Source organism: Fistularia commersonii, chromosome 25 (genome assembly GCF_037954325.1).
Source record: "Fistularia commersonii isolate RoL2024-O1a breed Wild chromosome 25, RoL_Fcom_v1.0, whole genome shotgun sequence".
Classification (NCBI taxonomy): Eukaryota; Metazoa; Chordata; class Actinopteri; order Syngnathiformes; family Fistulariidae; genus Fistularia; species Fistularia commersonii.
In genome coordinates this window covers 2,303,568-2,324,444 of record NC_141308.1, presented here as the reverse complement: position 1 = coordinate 2,324,444, position 20,877 = coordinate 2,303,568, and the positions used below count along the sequence as shown (strand labels likewise).

Sequence of the window (20,877 nt, the reverse complement as noted above, 5' to 3'; positions counted from 1 at the left end):
AGGCGTCTTTGGCACAGGAACGAGGCAGATTCATGTTAAAGATGTACTGAAGAACTTCATAGAGTTGAGTGGCGCAGGTTTTGAGCACCCTGGGGCTGACCCTATCAGGGCCCACCGCCTTGCCAGAGTGGAGTTTCCCCAGCTGCCTTCTAACATCGTCAGCTGTGATGTTCATTGAGGAGGTGGGGCTGGAGGTAATGAGCAGGGGAGGGGGAGGTGTAGAGCCATGGGGACATGGGGGAGTACTGTTAATTCACAGCCTGGGGCTTGGGGGGGGTAGGTGATGGTTGTTTGTAAGAAGCGGAGGGCATCTGTTGGAGGTGCAGGGGCCTGGATTTAAATCTATGTTACTGACTTTCATAGAAAGTAGTTTACTTATATGATATAACCTATAACTTCAGAGATTTGCTAATATGTAGCACATATCAGTGACATATTAGCGCTTGTCGCATTCATCTACTGTGTATATTTTTTATGGGTTTGTATCCAGGTGGCTTAGATTTGTTGGAAAAGTCAAAACAGACTGTTGTATTTCACATTGTTGAATGTTTGTTTTCCTTGTTCATGTGCTAATTCCCAATGGCTGACTATGATAAAGGAGTGGAAATCACATTTCAATCAAATATCATCATCACATACCTAATTTTGAACACTGATAATGTCTGTTTTATTATCTTACTTATGATGAAAACAGGCAAACCTTACAGGGAAAATACACAATGTAATTTAATCTCTATGCAAAAGAAACAAATAGATGCGTGTCTACAACAAATTAATTTGCCTGCTTAATAAAAATGATTGTCTCTCAGATCAGAGGCATTGCAGATACATATGGTACAAAAATAGTCATGATATTTATGAGGCATGTTGTTAATAACCTTTGTAATTCTATTTGTGTTCTAGGATACTCAGGAGAGATTTCCCAAACTAAGCCAGGTGGAACCTTGGGAGGAGATAGGCAGCGGAGAGGCAAAGGAGGGCAGCACCACAGACTGTGATGATGAAGATGGATGTCAAGCCTCAGGAGACGACCAAGAACAGACCTGTAAGTAACATTTTTACATCTATATCCAAATACAATCATGTACAAACACATTTTTACATTCTATTTCACCCACCACATAAGCCAACCCCTACCCAACCCTTCTTAGTAAACTGTTTAGATTGGATGCTTATACCTGAGCTGTGGGATATCTTTAAATACTGTTGATACACATTTTACATTTTCTACTATATCTAAGGGAAAAAAAGGAGCCCCCTATTTTCTGCAGCCTTTCAGCCTTAACTATTTACAGGGTGCCATTTTTTCATCTCTACTCTGGCAGAGAAAGTTCCTTGAATGATGATGGAGTACAGCTCAGGAAGTTCTTCAGTTCTCCAGGAGAATTAGAACACAAGTAAACGCAAAAGGCGATGAGAAGTTTAAATGTTTGTCTTCTGGATTTGAACATTGCACATTAATGTTACTGATGCCTTTTTAAAACCTAGTACTTGAAACCATTTCTAATAACAAGCGTGAACAATAGCTCCTGTGATGTGGCTACTGGATCGTGTGTCATAGATCCCAAGATTTGAGTAACAAAAGATATATATCATTGTTCAGTCAGGTGTACTATTAAGAGGTTTAGATTGTAGAGTTTAGAGTGTTATGTTTTTTCAGATCAACTACAGGGGCTGACATTTCTTCTTACTTGTCAGAAGTAAAAGGCAATAGCGAGCTCACCGGAGATCAAACAATATGGACTGTGTGAAACATGGTACAATTTCAAATAACCATGAAAATTCAGAGTATCTACAATTAATGACAGATATGTGATGTATTGTACATGTCTTGTGCTTCAATCAATCAATTTCCTGTTAAAATTTGTTGACCACCAACTTGCCATTAGCCTTCAAAAAGTACATTTGTTTTTAAGTAATGGGGTGCAAATCCTTTGTTGGTTGCAAACTAGTAGCATGAGTCTAATACATGAAGATGTCGTGGATCATTTACTGTAAAGTATTGAATATCAATATGTCCAGTCAGTACTAAAATGCTTAGAAAAAAAGAAAAATCAGTTGAAGGTTGGAAAGCTTAGAATTTGACTTGTAAAGAATGCAGAAATAGCTATTTTTTCTTTAGACCTTCAAATCAATTATGAAGTAAAAGCAATTTTACTTTCGACTTTGCTATGAATAAACAATCTCAGACGTGCCTATTTCCAAGTATGAAGGTTAAGTTTGTTAACTTTCAAACTGCAAGGACCAGCACACAGTATATACTAACATAAAAAACGAGACGAAAAAGATCGAACACATCTATGCAAAGCACACAATTCCTCTTGAAATAACGGTCATTATGGGAGGTCTCCAAGTTGATGAGTTATATGCGAGGGAAACAATGATCGACCCAAACAATCGGCTGTCAGTAATACTGTCTGCATTTATTTTCCACCCATTTCCACCAGAAATTCTTTGTTTCTGTGGAGCTATGATAGACCTCCCAAGGTCCATGTTAAAAGGGGGCATGACCACCCACTGTTCTGGTAAGAGAGACTTCATTAGCAAACTAATGAACAGTGCTAATCTGCAGAGAACAGACACACTGTCTCTGTCATGTCTCAGATGTGATGGAATTGCTGGAAGGCCAAGGGATGAGATGTGAGGTACAGTCTCAGAGGTTTCCTTTTGCTTATGAAGATTTATGAATTCATGTATAAACTAACCAGTTGGAAAGATTGAAGGGAACCATATATCACACATATATATGTGAGGTTTAAATCCATAGCACGATGCTATTATTTTGAATGTTTATGTTTATAATTCTGTAAATTTGCACAGAATATGCATATAGTTTACATATCCCTACTTCCAAGAAGAGCATAATGTGAGTGTATGATGTCATTCTTGCTTGATCGCAATTCAAATCACACCCTTGCCTCAAGACATGTTTGTTAAGTTTGTGCGCCAACTAACCAAGGCATGGTAATGGAAGAACTGCTATGGCTACAAGCCATAAAGAGGAAAGTAAATCAGCGCTTCTTCAATGAACCATATCTTCCCTCTGCAGCAATGACGGGCCTTTTCTGTGGTACGATTTGTGGCGTGACTATAGCTTATTAACTGTATTAGCCTGGGAACACTTATGGCTGTTCACCCCAATGAAAATATTCATTTGTAGCTATGTCATTAACATATTAATTTATGAAAGTCCCAGAGCCATTGGACCTACATCTTTTTATTAAAAGACAGCAGACACAAGCAAAGTGGGTGTGGCTCTTTTACGCAGATCTGTTTAAATACCCATTGAGGTTATTTAACCTCAATGCCATCGAGTGGAATTTGCTGCCTACACTGGCAAGGGCAGCAAATTCCTGATGCAAATGGTTACTTGGGCAGGATATGGTCAATCTCTTGCCGCGTTAGCAGGATCATGCAGCCACAAGTCCCATCCCCGCCCACAGCAGGCCGCGGCTATGTGGCAGCCAGCGTGTACTTTCATGTTTGAAAAATCATATGAGAGGAAATAAGAGTAAAGATTAAGGGAGAAGTCCTGCTAGATGGAGTCTGAATGATGACATAAATTGAGATGAAGAGAAAAATAAGCAGTACAAGTTTAGATAAAATGTATATCCATACAGTTAAGATATAAAGAGTCCCAGGTATTGCTTGGATGAGTATAAACACAAAGGTTCAGAGACCACTGTACCACGATGGAGGTGGGATGGTGGCACATCATACATACTTGATGTACGTATGGTCCGACAGGCCGGGTAGAAACAGTCTGCTCCTCAATCTTCCTATTCTAAGCCCTGGACTGAGCCAAGCCCCTTGGGAGTGGCAAGCATTGAGGCCAGCTGGTCAGCAGATGTAGTGGCTCTGTCCCGATGCGGATATGACTGCCATTTCCCTTAGTCTTTCATCTGAAGCTCAAGGGACTGAACTCTGCATGGCAGAGTAGAATTGAATGAAGAACATGAGGAAAGAGGATAGTTTTGGTTGGGCAGGAAGGGTTATGGTTTGAACGGATTTGAGAAGAGTGATCGCAATATTTAGTCGGCACTCGTGACAAAATTTATGAATGCTTGAGAGAACTGCTGTCATTGTCTGTTACCCATTAAATTATGAAGATGATGTAACATAATTTTTCTGACAAACAGGACCAGCATATCAGATAGATAATTAATTAGACGAATATTTGCTCAGATATGCTTTTTAGCACTTTGCCTCTTCTATGTTACTGTAAGCACAAGTTTGTTTGTTTGTTTCCTCATAAGTATTTGTCAAACTCTGTTGCTCCTTTCTGTCTTCCTCTTCGCCTTTCAGAGATATCTGTATTAGTCATAGCTTGGCGTAACCCGAGTTTTGGTTACATGGTTGGTTCCAGAAGATTTTTACTGAAACGGCTCCCAAGGCACAAAGGCATCAAAGAACGACGGTTCTTATTAGCTAACATCATTATTTCCTTTCAACTAAGCTTGTGAGATCGAGACTTTACTGGACACCTGCGGGACATTGGTTCGGAAACACCAAGAATTTTTCCTGTGGCAACAGGTTGTAAACCAGTGGAAATCATGTGTGCAACCTCTTGGAAAGTTGTTGAAAATAAAACACATGATTTAGTATTTTGCATGGTTGCTATGCACTTTATTTGTAGCGACATGAGGAAGGATGATGCATTAAAGACATTAGTTCCCTTGTTGTCAATTTAAGAATCACTTGGTATACTTTTATTAGCATGGAAGATCTTAATGTGGCTGTTTCAAAATTAGAAATGAAAGCTCAAACACGTCAATTTGCAGTCAGTGATATTTGTGAAATACATTTTTATATACCCCCCTTTACTCTCAGAGTTGTGATGAGCCAATGCTTAATCACTACCTCATTTATTTGTGCATATATCTTGTACTGACTATACATAGTGAATGATAGATGATGATGTTTTTCCCTTTGGTCCAAGTTTATTTTACTGTACATACCCGGGATTGCCTGCTGAGGAATGGGATTTGGGGTGCAGCCTGAGTGACCCCCCTGACTTGCTTGTCTTGCTGGAGCCTGCCGCTAGCTACACAGAAAGCTGCATTCCTGTTGTAACATAGCACTGAACAAATAAAGGCAGGCATTCCAGTGATATTGAAAAATACAGTAAATGGATAATCAAGGATGAGCTTGATCCTCTTTGTCTCTGTTCAGCAGGTGGAAATACAGGGTAAGTTAGGGGCAGAAGGGAAGAGAACATGGCTCGAAGTACAATTTTGCCATACTGGCATGCCTTCAGCTCAACAGATCTACAGAATTTAATGTTTAAAAAAATATATATAAGGCCAATGGCAAACATGTACTTTTGTTAGCTGTGCATTAACATTATATGAATAGTTAAATATGGAACCATGCACAACAAGTCACTTCATTAAATGCCCATGTTAGTGAACATTGGCAAAAAAAAGACAAAGCCTCTTCTCTATCCATAATTGATCTGGCATTTAGAACTAGTAGAATCTCAGGCCATTGGCTTCGGAGTGGGTTGACCCCCTACCGCCTAAATTGATTGCAGATTATACGGAAGGACCACCAACATCATATTTTTGAGTCATTTCAGTTTAAAACTGCAGTAAGTTATGCAACTGCAGATTTTACATCAAAGTATCTGACTCGACCGCACAAAATTAAACATTTATAACATCACAGCATCAGTGCTTTTTTTTTCCCCAACCCATATGATTTATAGAAAACACTTTGAAGATGAAAAGGCAAGTATCTTAGATCAGTTTTATTCAGGGGAGATTTGTCATTTGGCGAAGAAACAAGGCTGCATCTATTTCTCTGCATCTTACTTTGGTGTTGGTACTGCTGGTTCTACTAAGTGTCACAGCAGGCAGCAACCAAGTGACATTTTACACACATGAAGGTGTGACAGCGAGTCTATCTCTGAACCCTTCATGCTTGTCAGTCTAGAAGGAGGAGGCACATGCCAAAGCAAAATATTTGATGTGTAAGTAGGGACTCATGTTTATGTAAAATAATTCAGAATGGTTTACTGGAGAAAGAGATATTGTTTATACCTTCAACAGGATGGGTACATGATCACTTGATATTCTATGGTAAAATAAATAAATAAATTTTTCGTGCAGAATTACAAACAAGATCAGCATCTTGGGAACTTGTCACATTGACTGGTCGATGACAGTATCCTTCCAGGGCCCCCTTTTGCCCATTTTTTTCTCTATGTTTGTATGTGTGTGTGTATAAGGAAGTAAATCTTAATCTTGCCAAGGTGTTTAATAGTGTAGTAGAGCCAAGAATTGCACTGAGCACATTCCATTGCACTGGTCCTTGCTCTAGAGTTGCCATGCTTCTATGCTTGTTGCTAGGTTTGCTGTCTGCTTTTGAAGCCTATTGGTGCTCCTTGTTTTTCTACCCCTTTTATTAAGTGGCCCACCAGAGCCTCTGTACCAGTCTTGGATTCCCTTTTTATGTTGCCTGTGAACAAATGGGACAGTTTCTAGAGAAATGTGTGTGTGTGTGTGTGTGTGTGTGTGTGTGTGTGTGTGTGTGTGTGTGTGTGTGTGTGTGTGCGTGCGTGTATGTGTGTGTTTGTGAGTGTGTGCTTATGTGTATGTGTTTATGTATATGTGCATGTGTGTGTGTCAATAACAGAATAGGAAGATTAGGTTGAAGGGATAAGGAGCCCCTGCCGCCCATATAAAGGGTCATGGAAAAAAAAAAACAGCAGAGATGGATGGCCAGTAATGAACTGTGTGAATTTATCCTGCACCATGCTCACACTTCTTTGTCTAGTCTACATGAAAAGCACTGAAGAAATATAAGCCGGCCTGGGAATGTAAAGAATTCTGTGAGAGACAGGGTAAGAAATGCTATAAAATCAAACTGAAAGTTTCGACACTTTACAACACCACCACAAATTAGTGTCAGGACACCTGTGATCCAATGCTGCCAAGGATTGCATCTGTCTTTGGTTTGTCTCCAAGGGTCAGAGTGGTGACAGTCTGACTCCACTCAGCCTTGTTGATGCATTTCGAATATTCGGTAGTTTATACTTTAAAATGTCACTTGACCAAAATGCCACATCTAATGTTAACATCAGTTTGATTTAGTGTTGAAAAGAACACAGCTGATATTTTGCTTGCTGAATTTTATACCGAAAATGTACAGTTTGTTCATGTTAGATACACAAGAACTTTGGCCAAATCCCAGGCAATGATAATACATATTAACTTCAACAAATCTAGTCCTCAGGTCATTAAGAACATGAGCATTGTTGATGGTCAATTACAAACAATTGAAATTAAAAACGGTCAAATATATCTGGCACTAAATTTAAGACTGGTGACAGCTGTTTGACTAGAGCAATTGCAAATGCAAACATGTCCATTGTGGTGTGAGTTATAACATAAGCATTACTTTTGGTCAATATGTAAACTTTGCACTCATTAGTCATATAATAGTTACTCTACAGCTTGTATCTGCATGGTACTCCTCAGTTCATCTCAAACCTTGATGTCTATGTGGAAACCTCTGGCCACTGATTATTAAAAAATACATGAATGAATCTAAAAATAACAAAATAACTTCAGAGCCCTTGTGAGCTTCAGATCAGTCGAGTAACTGGCGCATTTGTTTGTTTTTTTAACAGTTTAAAGTAATTCCACTAAAAGAGAGGGGTGTAATATCTCCTGACATTCTCCTTCTTCACTTGGGAAACAGAAAGGCACTTTCCCTCAGAGGAATAGCTGTCTATCTTCTCTATGGGAAAGGTCACCGCTTTGGTTGGTTCATTGAATACTGTCTTATTTCTGTTAATAACAGAAACTAATAACAGAAATTTGTGGTTCAAATCATTCTGTTGACCTCCATGTATTTTAAAACAGTAAGCTGGAGCCCACATTGACTAAAGATCTATTCACTAAAGATCTTGTTTTAGATAAAATATGGCTTTATTTGTATGATAATCTAATGATAAAAGTCAACCTCTTGGCAGTGCTCTAGGAGGAGAAAGAAAGATATGGGTAAAAACATTGTATGCCTTGGGCATTGATTAGTTAATGGCGCTATGCAGCATTGTCTTTTACAGTAATTTGTTGAAATGTAATAAAAATGAAAAGCCACACGCACGCACAAACACACACATACACATTCATGTACAAGTCTTGCCCTAAAATCTTGAAAAAAAAAATCAAATTGTTGTATTGTATGTCTCTATGTCCAGTGAGTAGCATCCATACCCAGTGTGAGATTGCACTGCAGGATGCAGTCATGCAGGATGAGCAGCATTGACAGTAGATTAATGAATGAATGAATGAATGAATGGAATGGATGAAAGAATGGTTGAGAAATTGCTCGGAAGAGCCTTTGCTGTTCTGCCGTCTTGTTCTTTTTTTTGTGAAGAACCAGTTGAAAGTAGATCAATTTCTTACAAAGTCCTAGCTCTGTAAGTAGTATTTTGCCAATTTTTTGCAAAACACATAGTTACACAAACCCAAATACATACTTGAAAGATTTTTTCACATCTGGTTCTTGACCAATATGTTTTTTAAGTCACTTCGTTATTACTCTCTATGATGTAGTGATTCATGTTTGATTTTATTGGTATGGGCGACTTCATGGCAGTGGGTATTGTGTATCTTTATAGTTCATATTTGTTTGCTTATCAAAGCAAACAAATATGGCATGCTAAATCTTATCATAAAAGACAGAGAAAGAATTGTACTCTTCTCTCTTTTGCATATGTTGGAGAATATAATCTTTGTGGCAATAGTGGCTATTGGCAAAAACGACAGAGGAAATGAGAAAGAGAGGAGTGTAGCCGTACAAAATGACATGATTGCCCAGAGAACCATCATGCAATTTTCTGTCCCTCAGAATTTTTCCAAAGAGATGATGGCCAAAGCATTTGTTATTCCTCCCACTCACCTTCCAAGCATTTTCCTCCCTTCCCTTCCTCAATCCCCTCCCATCCATGCTTCCTCTTGGCTTGAGTTTGAGGTCCACCTCTTCTTAAGGCTTCTTCGAAACAGCTGTTGTTTCTTCTTGGCCAGTGGGAAATCAAGGCTCCTCCAAACACAGTCTGCCCATCTGGAGAGGCTTTAGTGGCAAAGCCTACTGAAAACTATTTCTCACACACATAGCCAACACATCGGTCAATATTCCAGTGGACATCCACTTTAATACTTTTATGTTATTTATTCGATGGATAGGAAAAACTAAAGTGTTGTTTGAGTTTTCTGGATGTGCAATAATTGTACTGTGTGACTATTCCCCATTTCCCATTCGCAAATGTAAATAAATACTGATTCATTAATGACATTGGTACTTGACTAATTGAATTGTGTGTGTGTGTGTGTGTGTGTGTGTGTGTGTGTGTGTTTGTGTGAGTGTGTGTGTGTGTGAGTGTGTATCTAGGGTAAAAACAGACAATATTTTCCTGGGAAAGTTCTGTCTATAGAGGTAAAATTTTGAGGAAAAGTTCAGTTTAACTGCTTATACAATACAAATGTGCAATACACTTGCATTTCTATCCTTTGGGAAATGAGAATGTATAATTTTCATACTTTCAGTATACATTTTAAAATATATCAAAAATGTGTTTAAAAATAAAGTTAAACACACCATAATCAAGAACATGTTCCCTATGTTCATCAAGAATATTTTCATTTAATGTAAGAAAAAAAGGGCACTCTTATGAAACTATAATTTAAAGTAAGAGTTTTGCAAAAGTTTTGAAGCTTGTACTTTTCTACTTACTGTATATGTAGATCATACATGTCCTGGAGAATATCGTTTAATGTTGTTGTAAAAACTCAACTTGTTAAGTTTCTTAGAGACGTGCACATGCATCCGAGAGGCTTTTTGTCTTCAGAACTGCCTGACAAGATCATATGAGACAGAAAACCTTCACTGACTATTTGTATTTAGCGAATGCTATTGAAAGTATGAATATATTTCGAGACATATTTTAAATTCTAAAAAGAGTCAGACCCTGTGCGATACCTATTTAATTACAGATGGACCTTGAACATGATCTTCTGACTAGTTAATATGATTGCCCATTGTCCCCCCTGTCTACGAAGGTCTAAGTGATTCAAAAAACTCTGACATACAATCATTTACATAAATCCACCGGCACACAAACGGTGAAATAAGCAATGTAAAGATTTACCAATAAACACTATATTGTTAACTGATGAATAAAATATCATAGTCAGTAATGCAGGAAGTGTGTTGATGTGTCACTGCATACCCTTGAAATCGGACAAGGTGATTGATTCCATTTGTCTTGCGAGGAGTGATAATGGATATTCATCTTCATGTCAAAAAGAAAGTGAGGGTTCTCTCACCCCCCACCCAACTTCCTTTCCACCCTGGCTTTCCTGTGTTTCTTTTTCTCTCCTCTGTTTCATTCTCATGGGATTTACACATGAGCCTGCTTATAAGGAAAGGCTTATCTACTAACATTGTCTCATTATGACAACATATTCTCATCCCCTTGTCCTATTGATCTCTTTCTTTTGGCTTTTTTTAGTTTAGGGTGTTCTGTTTAGGACTGAACAATTGCAGCACATCCCTTGCTCTCTAGAATCTGATTTTCTATACAGGTGTAGTGTTTAACTCCCAGGAAATTATTTTAAATGAAATACACGTGAAAGTCTCATGCCAGCCAGTTGCAGTGTACATCCATGTCTGTCCATACAAATTTCACAAAGGCTGACACATTTTAAGATGTGCATCCTTTAGTCTGACTGGATATTTGTGTCAGATATTTGACCAAGGCATTGGTCTATCATAGGGGTATCACAGAAGATGAACATAAGTTTATAGTAGCCGTAACCTTTGATAACCACTCCAACTGCGTTTTCCTGATGTGGGTGATGATGATGATGATGATGCAGATGATTATAATAACAATAGTAATAATAATACAAGGGAACCTTTCTGTGTGGAGTTTGCATGTTCTCCTTGTGTCTGTTTGGGTTTCTCCTGAATTAGTGAGTGAATGGTTGTCTGTCAGTATATGTGACCCTACAATTGACTGGTGACCAGTCCAGGTTGTACCCCTCTTCTTGCCCGATGACAGCTGGGATAGACTCCAGCATCCCCCGCGACCCTGAGTGCAGGATAAGTGGCAGAAGATGGATGGATTATAATAATTCCATTAATTATTGAATGGGCTAAGTATTTAATTATTTTTAAAACAATCTATAATAAGTGTTTCATTTTAAGGCAAACAATATTGTTGTCCTTCGGTATTTCAGAAATATGCTTGTTGGTTGTATTTAAGACCAATATAAAACCAACACCAAGACACCTGATTATTGAAGTTGTTACCACAAGCTTTAGGTTCTAGGATGTTGGGCTCTTCAATGTTATAAGGGCTCTGAAATAAACTTAAAGAGGCATGAATAATGCAGCAGAAAGTTTCAAACAGCATACCTTCTACTGGATTTTTTTTCCAAAGAAAAAGGTACTCCTCAGCAACAAGTAATTCACGCTGTTTAAACAATGATTTTAGCAGGCAGTTAGGCGAAACAGAGCACTTGTGAAAGTATGGATTGGTGTCCTGTCGTTTGTTTCAGTTTGTTTCAGTCCCGGATCTCCACTGGTTATGGAATGCGGTATTGGCTTATTTCTTAATCAGGATTTTCTGTATTGCATCTTTTTATGTGTCCCTGTCAGGTGTGTGACTTGCACAAAAGTTTTAACTTGTGATATTCCAAGACTGTGCAATTATTGACCTTTTTTACATCTTGTATGTTTGCATCAACTTTTATAAAGCATCACAGCATTATCCATTCCCTAATTCTACCCTGATGTCAACTTTGGACTAGTTCTTGTCAAAATCTTCTTTCTTCTTTTTGTAGCCACTGGACTTGATTTCCTTCCCTTGAAGATGTTTCACCTCTCATCTAAGAGGCTTCTACTGTTCAAAGAACCACCAACCAACTGAAGAAGGCTCTTGGATGAGAGGTGAAACGGCTTCAAGGGAAGAAGCCCAGTTGCTACCAGAAGAAGATTTTGAGAAGAAACCATGTACTGTATTATTGAGAACCTTCACGGACATTTTGACTCGTTGTCTAAGCAGATTCTCTAAACTGAGAGGTTTGTCAGTATTCAACAAGATTGTAGTGGAGATTGTTGGCCTATTAAAATGCCGTTTTTGATTTTGGGATAAGGAATTTCATTGTCTATCGTCAGCTGTAACAACAACATCAACAATAACAGAAGTTGGTGGTCTCAGTGAGTCTTGCCTACCAATGTCACACATACTCACATTAGGCTCACATCTTTTGTCTCAAACCCTGCAGACTTGGAATAGATTGATAACACCTCATCATTTTGACAAAAACATTTATTTATTTCTTAAGTTCATATGCAATGACTTTATCGAAAACTGTATTCAACAAAATCTTTTAAAACATGTTATGTTTTTGTTATGGTAAAATAATGAATTTGTTGATGTGTGTGATAACATGATTTTTTTTTTTTGTTTTATTGTCATCCCATATCTTTGAACCTGGCCTGATGTAATTAAACAGACATAGATAAGACAGCCTTGGGGGGCCACGGGCCAGTGTCTCCCTGAGCCAGTCCCAAGCCCGGATAAATGCAGAGGGTTGCGTCAGGGAGGGATTCTGGTGTAAAACTGGTGCCAAAGCCAAATATGCAAATCAAACCTAAGAATCACATGACGGATCGGTCGAGGCCTGGGTTAACAATGACCACCATTGGTCCTGATGACGTACAGGGTGCCTTTGAAAATTCGGCCACTATTGGGTTGGAGAAGGAGAGGACGTAGGCGTGTTCAAAAACAGAGAGAAGAAAAAGGCAAGAGCCTGGAACTGAAAGCAGGGACTTTGAATATTGGGACTATGACAGGAAAAGGTGGAGAATTGGTTGACATGATGCAGAGAAGGAAGGTGAATGTACTGGATATAGTGTCTGTCCAGGAGACCAGGTGGAGGGTAGTAAGGCTAGAAGCTTAGGGGCAGTTTTTAAGTTGTACTATCATGGTATGACAGGAAGAGAAACTGAGTAGGAGTTGTCTTAATTGAGGAGTTTGTTAGGAATGTTCTGGAGGTCAGGTAGACTTATGAGTCTGAAACTGGAAATTAAAGGTGTGATGCTCAATGTTATTAGTCACTATGCACCACAGGTGGGATGTGAGTTAGAGGAGAAGGAGAAGTTCCGTAATGAGTTAGATGAAGTAATGCAGAATATCCCCAGAGATGAGAGAGTGGTCATTGACTTCCATGGACATGTTGGTGCAGGCAATAGTGGTGATGTAACTGTGATGGGCTGGTTTGGTATCCAGGATAGAAACACAGAGGGACAGATGATTGTAGACTTTGCAAAAGGGATGGAAATGGCTGTAGTGAATACTTTTTTCCAGAAAGACAGAAACATATGGTAACTTATAAGAGTGGAGGTAGGAGCACGCAGGTAGAATACATCTTGAATAGACAAGGTAATCTGAAAGAGATCAGTGACTATAAAATATTGGTAGATGAGAGTGTAGCCAGACAGCATAGGATGGTGGTTTGTAGGATGACTGTGGTGACAAGCAAGATCAAGAGGACAAAGGGAGAGCAGAGGAAAAATTGGTAGAAGCTGAAAAGGGGTTGTTGTATGGTTTTCATGGAGGAGTTGTGAAAGGTTCTGGGTGGTCAGGGAGAGCTTCCAGATGACTGGAAAGCTACAGCTAATGTGATCTCGGAGACAGGTAGGAGAGTACTTGGTGTGTCGTCTGGAAGGAAAGTAGAAAAGGAGACTTGGGACAAGGAACTGCAGGAGTATATACAGAGAAAGCGGTTAGCAAAAAAGAAGCCGGACACTGAGGGGAATGAAGAGAACAGACAGTTATACAGGTTGGCAAAACAGAGTGATAGAGATGGAGAGGATGTACAGCAGGTCCAGGTGATTAAGGATAGAGAGGGAAATGCATTTACAGATTCTGGAAGAGTGATTGGAAGATGGTAAGAGCTGATGAATGAAGCAAATGAAAGAGAGGGAAGGGTAGAAGAGGTGACTATTGTAGACTACAAAGTAGCAGAGATAAGTAATAGTGAATTGAGAAAACATTGATGATGGTGAAGATTGTAAAGATAGTTAGTCCTGATAATATGCCTGTGGAGGAATGGAAGTGTCAAGGGGAGGCAGCAGTAGTTTCTGGCTATATTATTCAACAGGATTGTAGAGAGTGAGATGATCCATGAGGAATGGAGTGTGAAGTGTGATGGTGGCCATTTTTAAGAATAAAGGGGATGTGCAGAATTGCGGTAACTATAGAGGGATATAGTTGATGAGCTATACAATGAAGTTATGGGAAAGAGTAGTGGACACTAGACTGAGAGCAGAAGTCAGCATTTGTAAGCAGCAGTATGGCTTCATGCCAAGAAAGAGTACTACAGATGCAGTATTTGCTTTGAGAATACTAATAGAGAAGTACAGAGAAGGTCAGAGGGAACTGCATTGCGCTTTTGTAGAAAGCGCTAGAACCCTGTTTTACCCAGAACAGGGTACAACAGGGTACCAAGAGAAGAAGTCTGGCATTGTATGAGGAAGTCTAGAGTGGCAGAGAAGTATATTAGACTGGTGCAGGACATGTATGCCAGCCGTGAGACAGTGGTGAGGTGTGCTGTAGGTGTAACAGAAAAGTTCAAGGTGGAGGTGCATCTTCATCTGGGGTCAGCTCTGAGCCCCTTCTTGTTTTACTATGATGGGCAGGCTGACAGATGAGGTTAGACAGTACTCTCCATGGACCATGATGTTGCAGATGACATTGTGATTTGTTGTGAGAGCAGGGAACAGGTTGAGGAAAATCTAGAGCGGTGGAGATATGCTCTGGAAAGGAGAGAAATGAAGATTTGTCACAGCAAGACAGAGTATATGTGTGTGAATGAGAGGAACCCTTAGGGTGCCTCGTTTCAACAGTCCAGAGCAATGGAGACTGTGGAAAAGAGGTAGACACAGGTTTAAGCAGGTTGGACTAGGTGGAGAAAAATGTCAGGGGTACTATGTGATAGAAGACCACCAGCCAGAATAAAGGCAAAGGAGTACAAGACAGTGGTGAGACCAGCAATGCTGTATGTTCTAGAAACAGTGACAATGACAAAAAGACAGGAGGCAGAGCTGGAGTTCGCAGACATGAAGACAAGGATGTGACGAGAATGGATAGGATCAGGAATGAGTCTATTGGAGTGACAGCCTATGTTAGATGTTTTGGAGAGAAGGTCAGAGAAGCCAGGCCTAGATGGTTTGGCCATGTACAGAGGAGGGATAGTGAATATATTGGTAGATGGATGCTGGGGTTGGAGCTACTAGGCAAGGGGTCTAGAAGAAGACCAAAGAGAAGATTTATGGACATAGTGAGAGAAGATATTAAGGTAGTTGGTGTGAGAGAGGAGGATACAGAGAATATGGTTAGATGGAGAAGATTTATTTGCTGTGGCGACCCCTGAAGGGAAAAGAAGAAGAAAAAGAAGAAGAAGAAGAAGAGGAAGAAGAAGAAGAGGAAGAAGAAGAAGAAGAAGAAGAAGAAGAAGAAGAAGAAGAGTTTTGCCAGACTTGTATTTAAATTCTTATGGAGTGAGATCATTGGAAAAAGAGGATTGTTTCATCACAGCGACAGCCAACAGATCAAAGTCCATAGACTGCTATTTGTCAATTTCTCTGCATGTACTGGGCATACAGAGGAATCGAGAAAATGTTTCTCATAGTCCTGCGATCATGAAATTAACAATATGATAAGAATAATGGGAGGGCCATGTGGCAGGGCATCCAGACCCTCTGCTGTCCTTGAATTGGCAGATTATCTTGCTGGTGTCTTTGCGTTTGGCTTTCCTGATGCCACGGTCAGGTTGATCTGCTTGATCTTGTTGAAGCAGTCCTGAAGAGCAGAGGTGGCCCCTTCTGGCCACACCCGTATCTGCTTCTGAACTGGACTCGTGACTTTCACCCTGGGACTGTAAGCCGGCATTACTATAACAGTGGTGTGGTCAGAGCGTCCAGTGCGGGTAAGGGGAAGGCCTTGTATGCTCCTTTGTGGATGGTGTCGGAGAGGTCCAATGTGTTGTCTGCTCTTGTTGGGAAATCAACATGCTTGTGAAGTTTTGGGAGGACACCTGAGGTTAGCGTGATTAAATTCTCCAGCAAGAATGAGGAATCCATCTGGATGTTGCTCACTGATGGCCTGGTACAGTTTACTAAGTGCTACATTCCTGGTACTGCTGTTGGAGGTGGGAGAGATGTAAACAGGAACTCGCAGAATCGCTGTGAGTTCCCCCGGCAGGTAGAAAGGACGGCACTTAACGATCATAAACTCTGCCAATGGTGAGCAGTGTTTGCATGCCACCACAGCATCCTGACAACATGCATTACTGATGTAAACACAGACACCACTGCCGCAAGTCTTCCATTTACGAGTGCTCTGTCCGCTTGATATCATGTTAGGTGCTCCAGTTGTACAGCAGAGTCGAGGATGTTGTATTTCAGCCATGTTACAGGGAAGACAAGCACACAACAGTTACTCACATTTTGATTCACTGACCTCAGAAGCCTTATGTGATCCATTTTATCGTCCAGGGAACATACGTTTGCCAGAAAGATGGATGGTATGGCTGGCCGAGTAGGTTTAGCCATTAGCCTAGCACAAATACTTCTGCGCTTCCCCCTCTGCACTTCCCCCTCTTCTGCTTCCTCTTACACCGCTTGCAGCGCCTCCTTTCTGGGCGAGAGGATGTGATCAAGTCAGACGTGGCTGTGGGTTGGCAGAGTAGTCCAAGCTCGGTCTTGGTTTGTATGGTATCCATACTGTTGTGAGGCTGGTTTCTGTAGATGTCTAGCAGATCTTGTTGACTGTACTTGTCATCTGCTGCAAAAGACAAACGGGAAAAATGCCAAAAGCACGAAATATGTGAAAAGAACTACAATATATCACCTTACATACGGGAGAGCGAGGGGATGCTTCATCTACACAAGCCACCATCGTGAATATATCTTACACTAGTCCCTGTCATGAATGGTACCCTGAAGACTAGCCTCCCATTCAACCACAAAACACATGCAGTCGTTAAACCCTTTGTTGTTGTCTCTTTATTTTTTGTTCAGCGCTCCTTTCATAAGGCCCTGGACTCCAAACATGGGCAACCTGAAGTGTTAGCTATACCTGCTGTGCAGAGGACAATAGAATAGAATAGAATATTCTTTTAATTATCCCACAGTGGGGAAATTTCAATTCTCTCACAGCAGAAAGTGGATAGTGCAGTAGAGGTGGATAATAATGTACGATCCGTGTATGAATCCTTGTACAAGAAATAAAAATAAAGAATATATATAATACTTAATCAGGATAATCGTGCAAAAGTGGCAACTAACAACAATGCTTCCAGTAGCAACACCTATGGATGTCTGTGTTAATGGATGTATGGTTAAATGAGTAAGTGAGTGATTGAGTGAGTGAATAAATGAATGAATGAATGAATGAATAAATGAATATCTATTGAGGACAGAGCTGGGTATTAAACAGTCAAACAGCATCTCCTCTTCAGACTCTTGAAGGAGTCTGTCGCTGAAAGAGCTGTTCAGTGTTGCAATGATGTTCTGCATGGAGTGGGATAATGGTGTGTTTTGAATGATTTGATTTATGTATGTGGGCTGGACTCCATGGAGAAGGGAAAAACAAGAATTGGTAATGGTCACAAGGAATCTGTTTTAAAGTAATGCACTGCATCCCAGGAGGAAGGTCAAAGACGAGATGAAAACATTAAGGAGCAGGATAATGATGAACGGTAATGTGAAAATCAAAGTGGTCATGTGGTCATTGAGAAAACGCAAGGAATGAAGCAGAGGATGAACTGATTTTAGCAGAAACGTCGTTGTGAACGTATTCACACTCAATAATTTATATGTGCAAGGACATTGATAAAAGGGTGGATAATGTCTGCCTAGTCCAAATAGAGTTGATTTATTTCTTATCTGTTGGAATGACACCTTGAAAACTCTTCATCATGAGCCACTTGAGATTAAACAGAAGTCCTCCATCATGATGCATGATGCATGATGCATGATCACTTCAGTTTCATTTTTTGTCGAGAGACAAAAGAGAGCCAAATCTGAGTGACAAATTTTGAGCTTTGTCCTAAAAAAATGTAATTGTTTAAGTGAAATTTTCTTTTGATAATCAAAACCTTGTTTTCTTTACATGTAAATAAATGTCTTAATTCACCTACAACAAACCATGTATCATATCATTTGTTTAAAACTGTTTTTTAAACCGTTGCAATGATGTTTCAAAATGTTGACTGAATGAAGCATTTCGATATGGCCCAATCCTTCCTGTTACCCCAAAATATTAATGCCTTTTCTTTTCTTTTCTTTTCTTTTCTTTTCTTTTCTTTTCTTTTCTTTTCTATGGATTTTACAGCACAAACAAAAGGCTCCAGTGAAGGAAAGCCCATCACAAGACAACGTGGAAGTGACACCCCACAGGAGAATCCTGTCAAGCCCCCCTCAGTTTCGGTGATCGGTCAGCAGTCATCTGCCAGTCGGATGCATCCCTTCAACCTTGCACTTTTCCTCGCTGTACTTTGTTTGCAGTGGACCCTGTTCTAATGCCAGCACCCCTGTGTGAAGTCCTCTCAGTCTGGCACCTTTAGAAACCACAACCATGGACACTCATATTATAAACATATCACACAAAAACTATCCCGACTCTTATTGAATGAGGTGTGAAAGAAAAAAGGACAGCATTGTAGAAGACCTAAGACGGGTTCACTTATAGGAACTTCTTGTTCTGTAGCATCACCAATGTGTGCATTTGCAAATGCTGATTCAGTCGATGTAAAAAGCCCTGCTGCTTCCTCTACGCTGTTCTGTTTATGAAAAAGGGCTATGCATAAGTTTATTCACAGAACTGTCCCTGATGTGATTTAGAACAAGGCACATCATCGTGATTTTATTACAAAGGCTGACATACATAACAATTTACTTGCTGTAATTTTTTACAGAGGTTTTTTTTTTTTTCTACATAGTTCAGATGGAATCCTTATCACCTTCACTGTTCTGTATGACAACCAGACAGATGACTCCAACTCATTTGAAAACACCACCCGTTTACTTTTTACGGATAATAGAAGAAATTCTAAAATGATAAATCCAGTTGACTGGCCCATAACAGCAGATTTTACTCTAATGACTGTAATCTTAGCAAAAGATGAAAATGTAATGAGTTCAAAGATGAAGCACTGGTACCCTTGCGCAGATAAACCTTTTGTGCAGACAAATTAGATGTGTATAGTATGTAACTGTATATAGGTGGAAAGATCTGATGGCGTGTATGCTGTTGTAATCAAAAAAGTTCTTGGTCTCAGATTGAACTCAGTGGGTTCTTTACCCATCGCTATGAATGAATTGTGCTTTCAGTCCATGCATCAATGAAATGCAATGCAAAAACATGGAATGTGCATAATCTTGCTGCACCAAGCTTGTGTCATGAATGGACAAGATTCAAACAATATTCAAAAACAATTCGTCTTCCTTTTACTAATGATTATTGCGCATCCTGGTATGTGTTTTGCTCATTGCGAAATGATGCATGTATGAGCTACCATGACAACATATAATGTTAATGTAAATATGATCAGACCTTCTGTTCAGCTATATATATTAGATATATAGCTTATGTTGATTGAATGATTTAAGTGCTATTTAATACACACACAATTCTTGTTCTATACTGTGGTGACTGCTGGACAAGTTCCTCTTATTTTCAAATTTTCTTCCTGTATAGGAAATCAAACATCTAAGAAAAAAACACAAGTATTCAAAATACTTCCTGATATGGATGATGCAGAAGTGTGACACTAGCTGTAAAATATCCTATCGCTTCTACTCTGTACACCCGCTTTCCTGTATTGTTGAAGTTGTTGTAGGTATTGATGGTACGGCAGATAGTACCTGTGTGATGATATTGAATGTATGGGCAGTGCTATATAACTACAGTATTAAAATGATGATGCCGAAAGCCACACATATATTACCTAAAACAGGTCTGTGCACTCACAGTATGACAGGAGATTATTAACAGAGATATACCTCTTCGAACAACAATTTTCATATCTTTCCTCACAGGTAGTTGTCCATTATATCCTGGTGACGGTACAATGAAGTACAATGACCTGTATGCAGTATCCAAATACATGCAATACAAAGAGAACTCTTAAGCAGAGAGTGTCACAGAATTTTGGGTTGGTTATAATGTGTCCTACTCTGTTCTTTTACACCTATTGCCTAAATAGGAATATCTAATTATGTAGGTGGAATACTACCATTCATTTGTGTTTTATGGTTTTATCTAAAATAAATCAATTAAATATCTTTGAAAACATATAGAAATGCCTTCAAGCCAGCCTTTCACCAGTGTTGCTTGGTTGTACAATAGGATGTGACAAAAATGAAGGCAGAAAATCGTTCAAATCATTCATTTGAAAATGTATATATAAGCCCTTCAGTATGGCTCAAAGCATATTATCTTTTTTTTTTAATTATTAATTTCCCCTTTTTTATTTACTTATTTATTTCTAAATGGGGAAAGGGAAGGAATTACACAGAGAAGGCTTACTTAAATTGGGAACATTTTGTGATTCGCTCCATTTCCATTCAACAGACACCAGTTGCAGGCCATGAATTTCACACCTAGGCCTTCAGTGATGTCCTGGTGAAAGAAAATACACCTCATAATGCCAACTATATGACAAGTTTGTCCTATAAACTGCACAATGGCGCCGTTACATATATCACTGACGAGTCGATGATGAAACAAACGATAAATTGAAAATGCATTTGTTTCTGAGAATATGCAACATTAAGATCATACTCTATATTATA

The 20,877-nt window shown here is 39.4% G+C and overlaps 1 protein-coding gene across 2 annotated transcripts in view; it reads left to right on the top strand.

The window, feature by feature from the left end:
* The window catches only part of gpc5c (glypican 5c), a 107,770-nt gene extending 87,754 nt beyond the window's left edge, over window positions 1-20,016 (top strand). For both annotated transcript variants that reach the window (XM_086172390.1, XM_086172389.1), the window contains 2 exons: window positions 904-1,045; window positions 18,416-20,016. In XM_086172390.1, coding sequence (XP_086028516.1) covers window positions 904-1,045; window positions 18,416-18,603 — 330 coding nt within the window. In that variant the 3' untranslated portion in view covers window positions 18,604-20,016. The remainder of the gene's footprint in view (window positions 1-903; window positions 1,046-18,415) is intronic.
* Window positions 20,017-20,877: the final 861 nt, after the last annotated feature.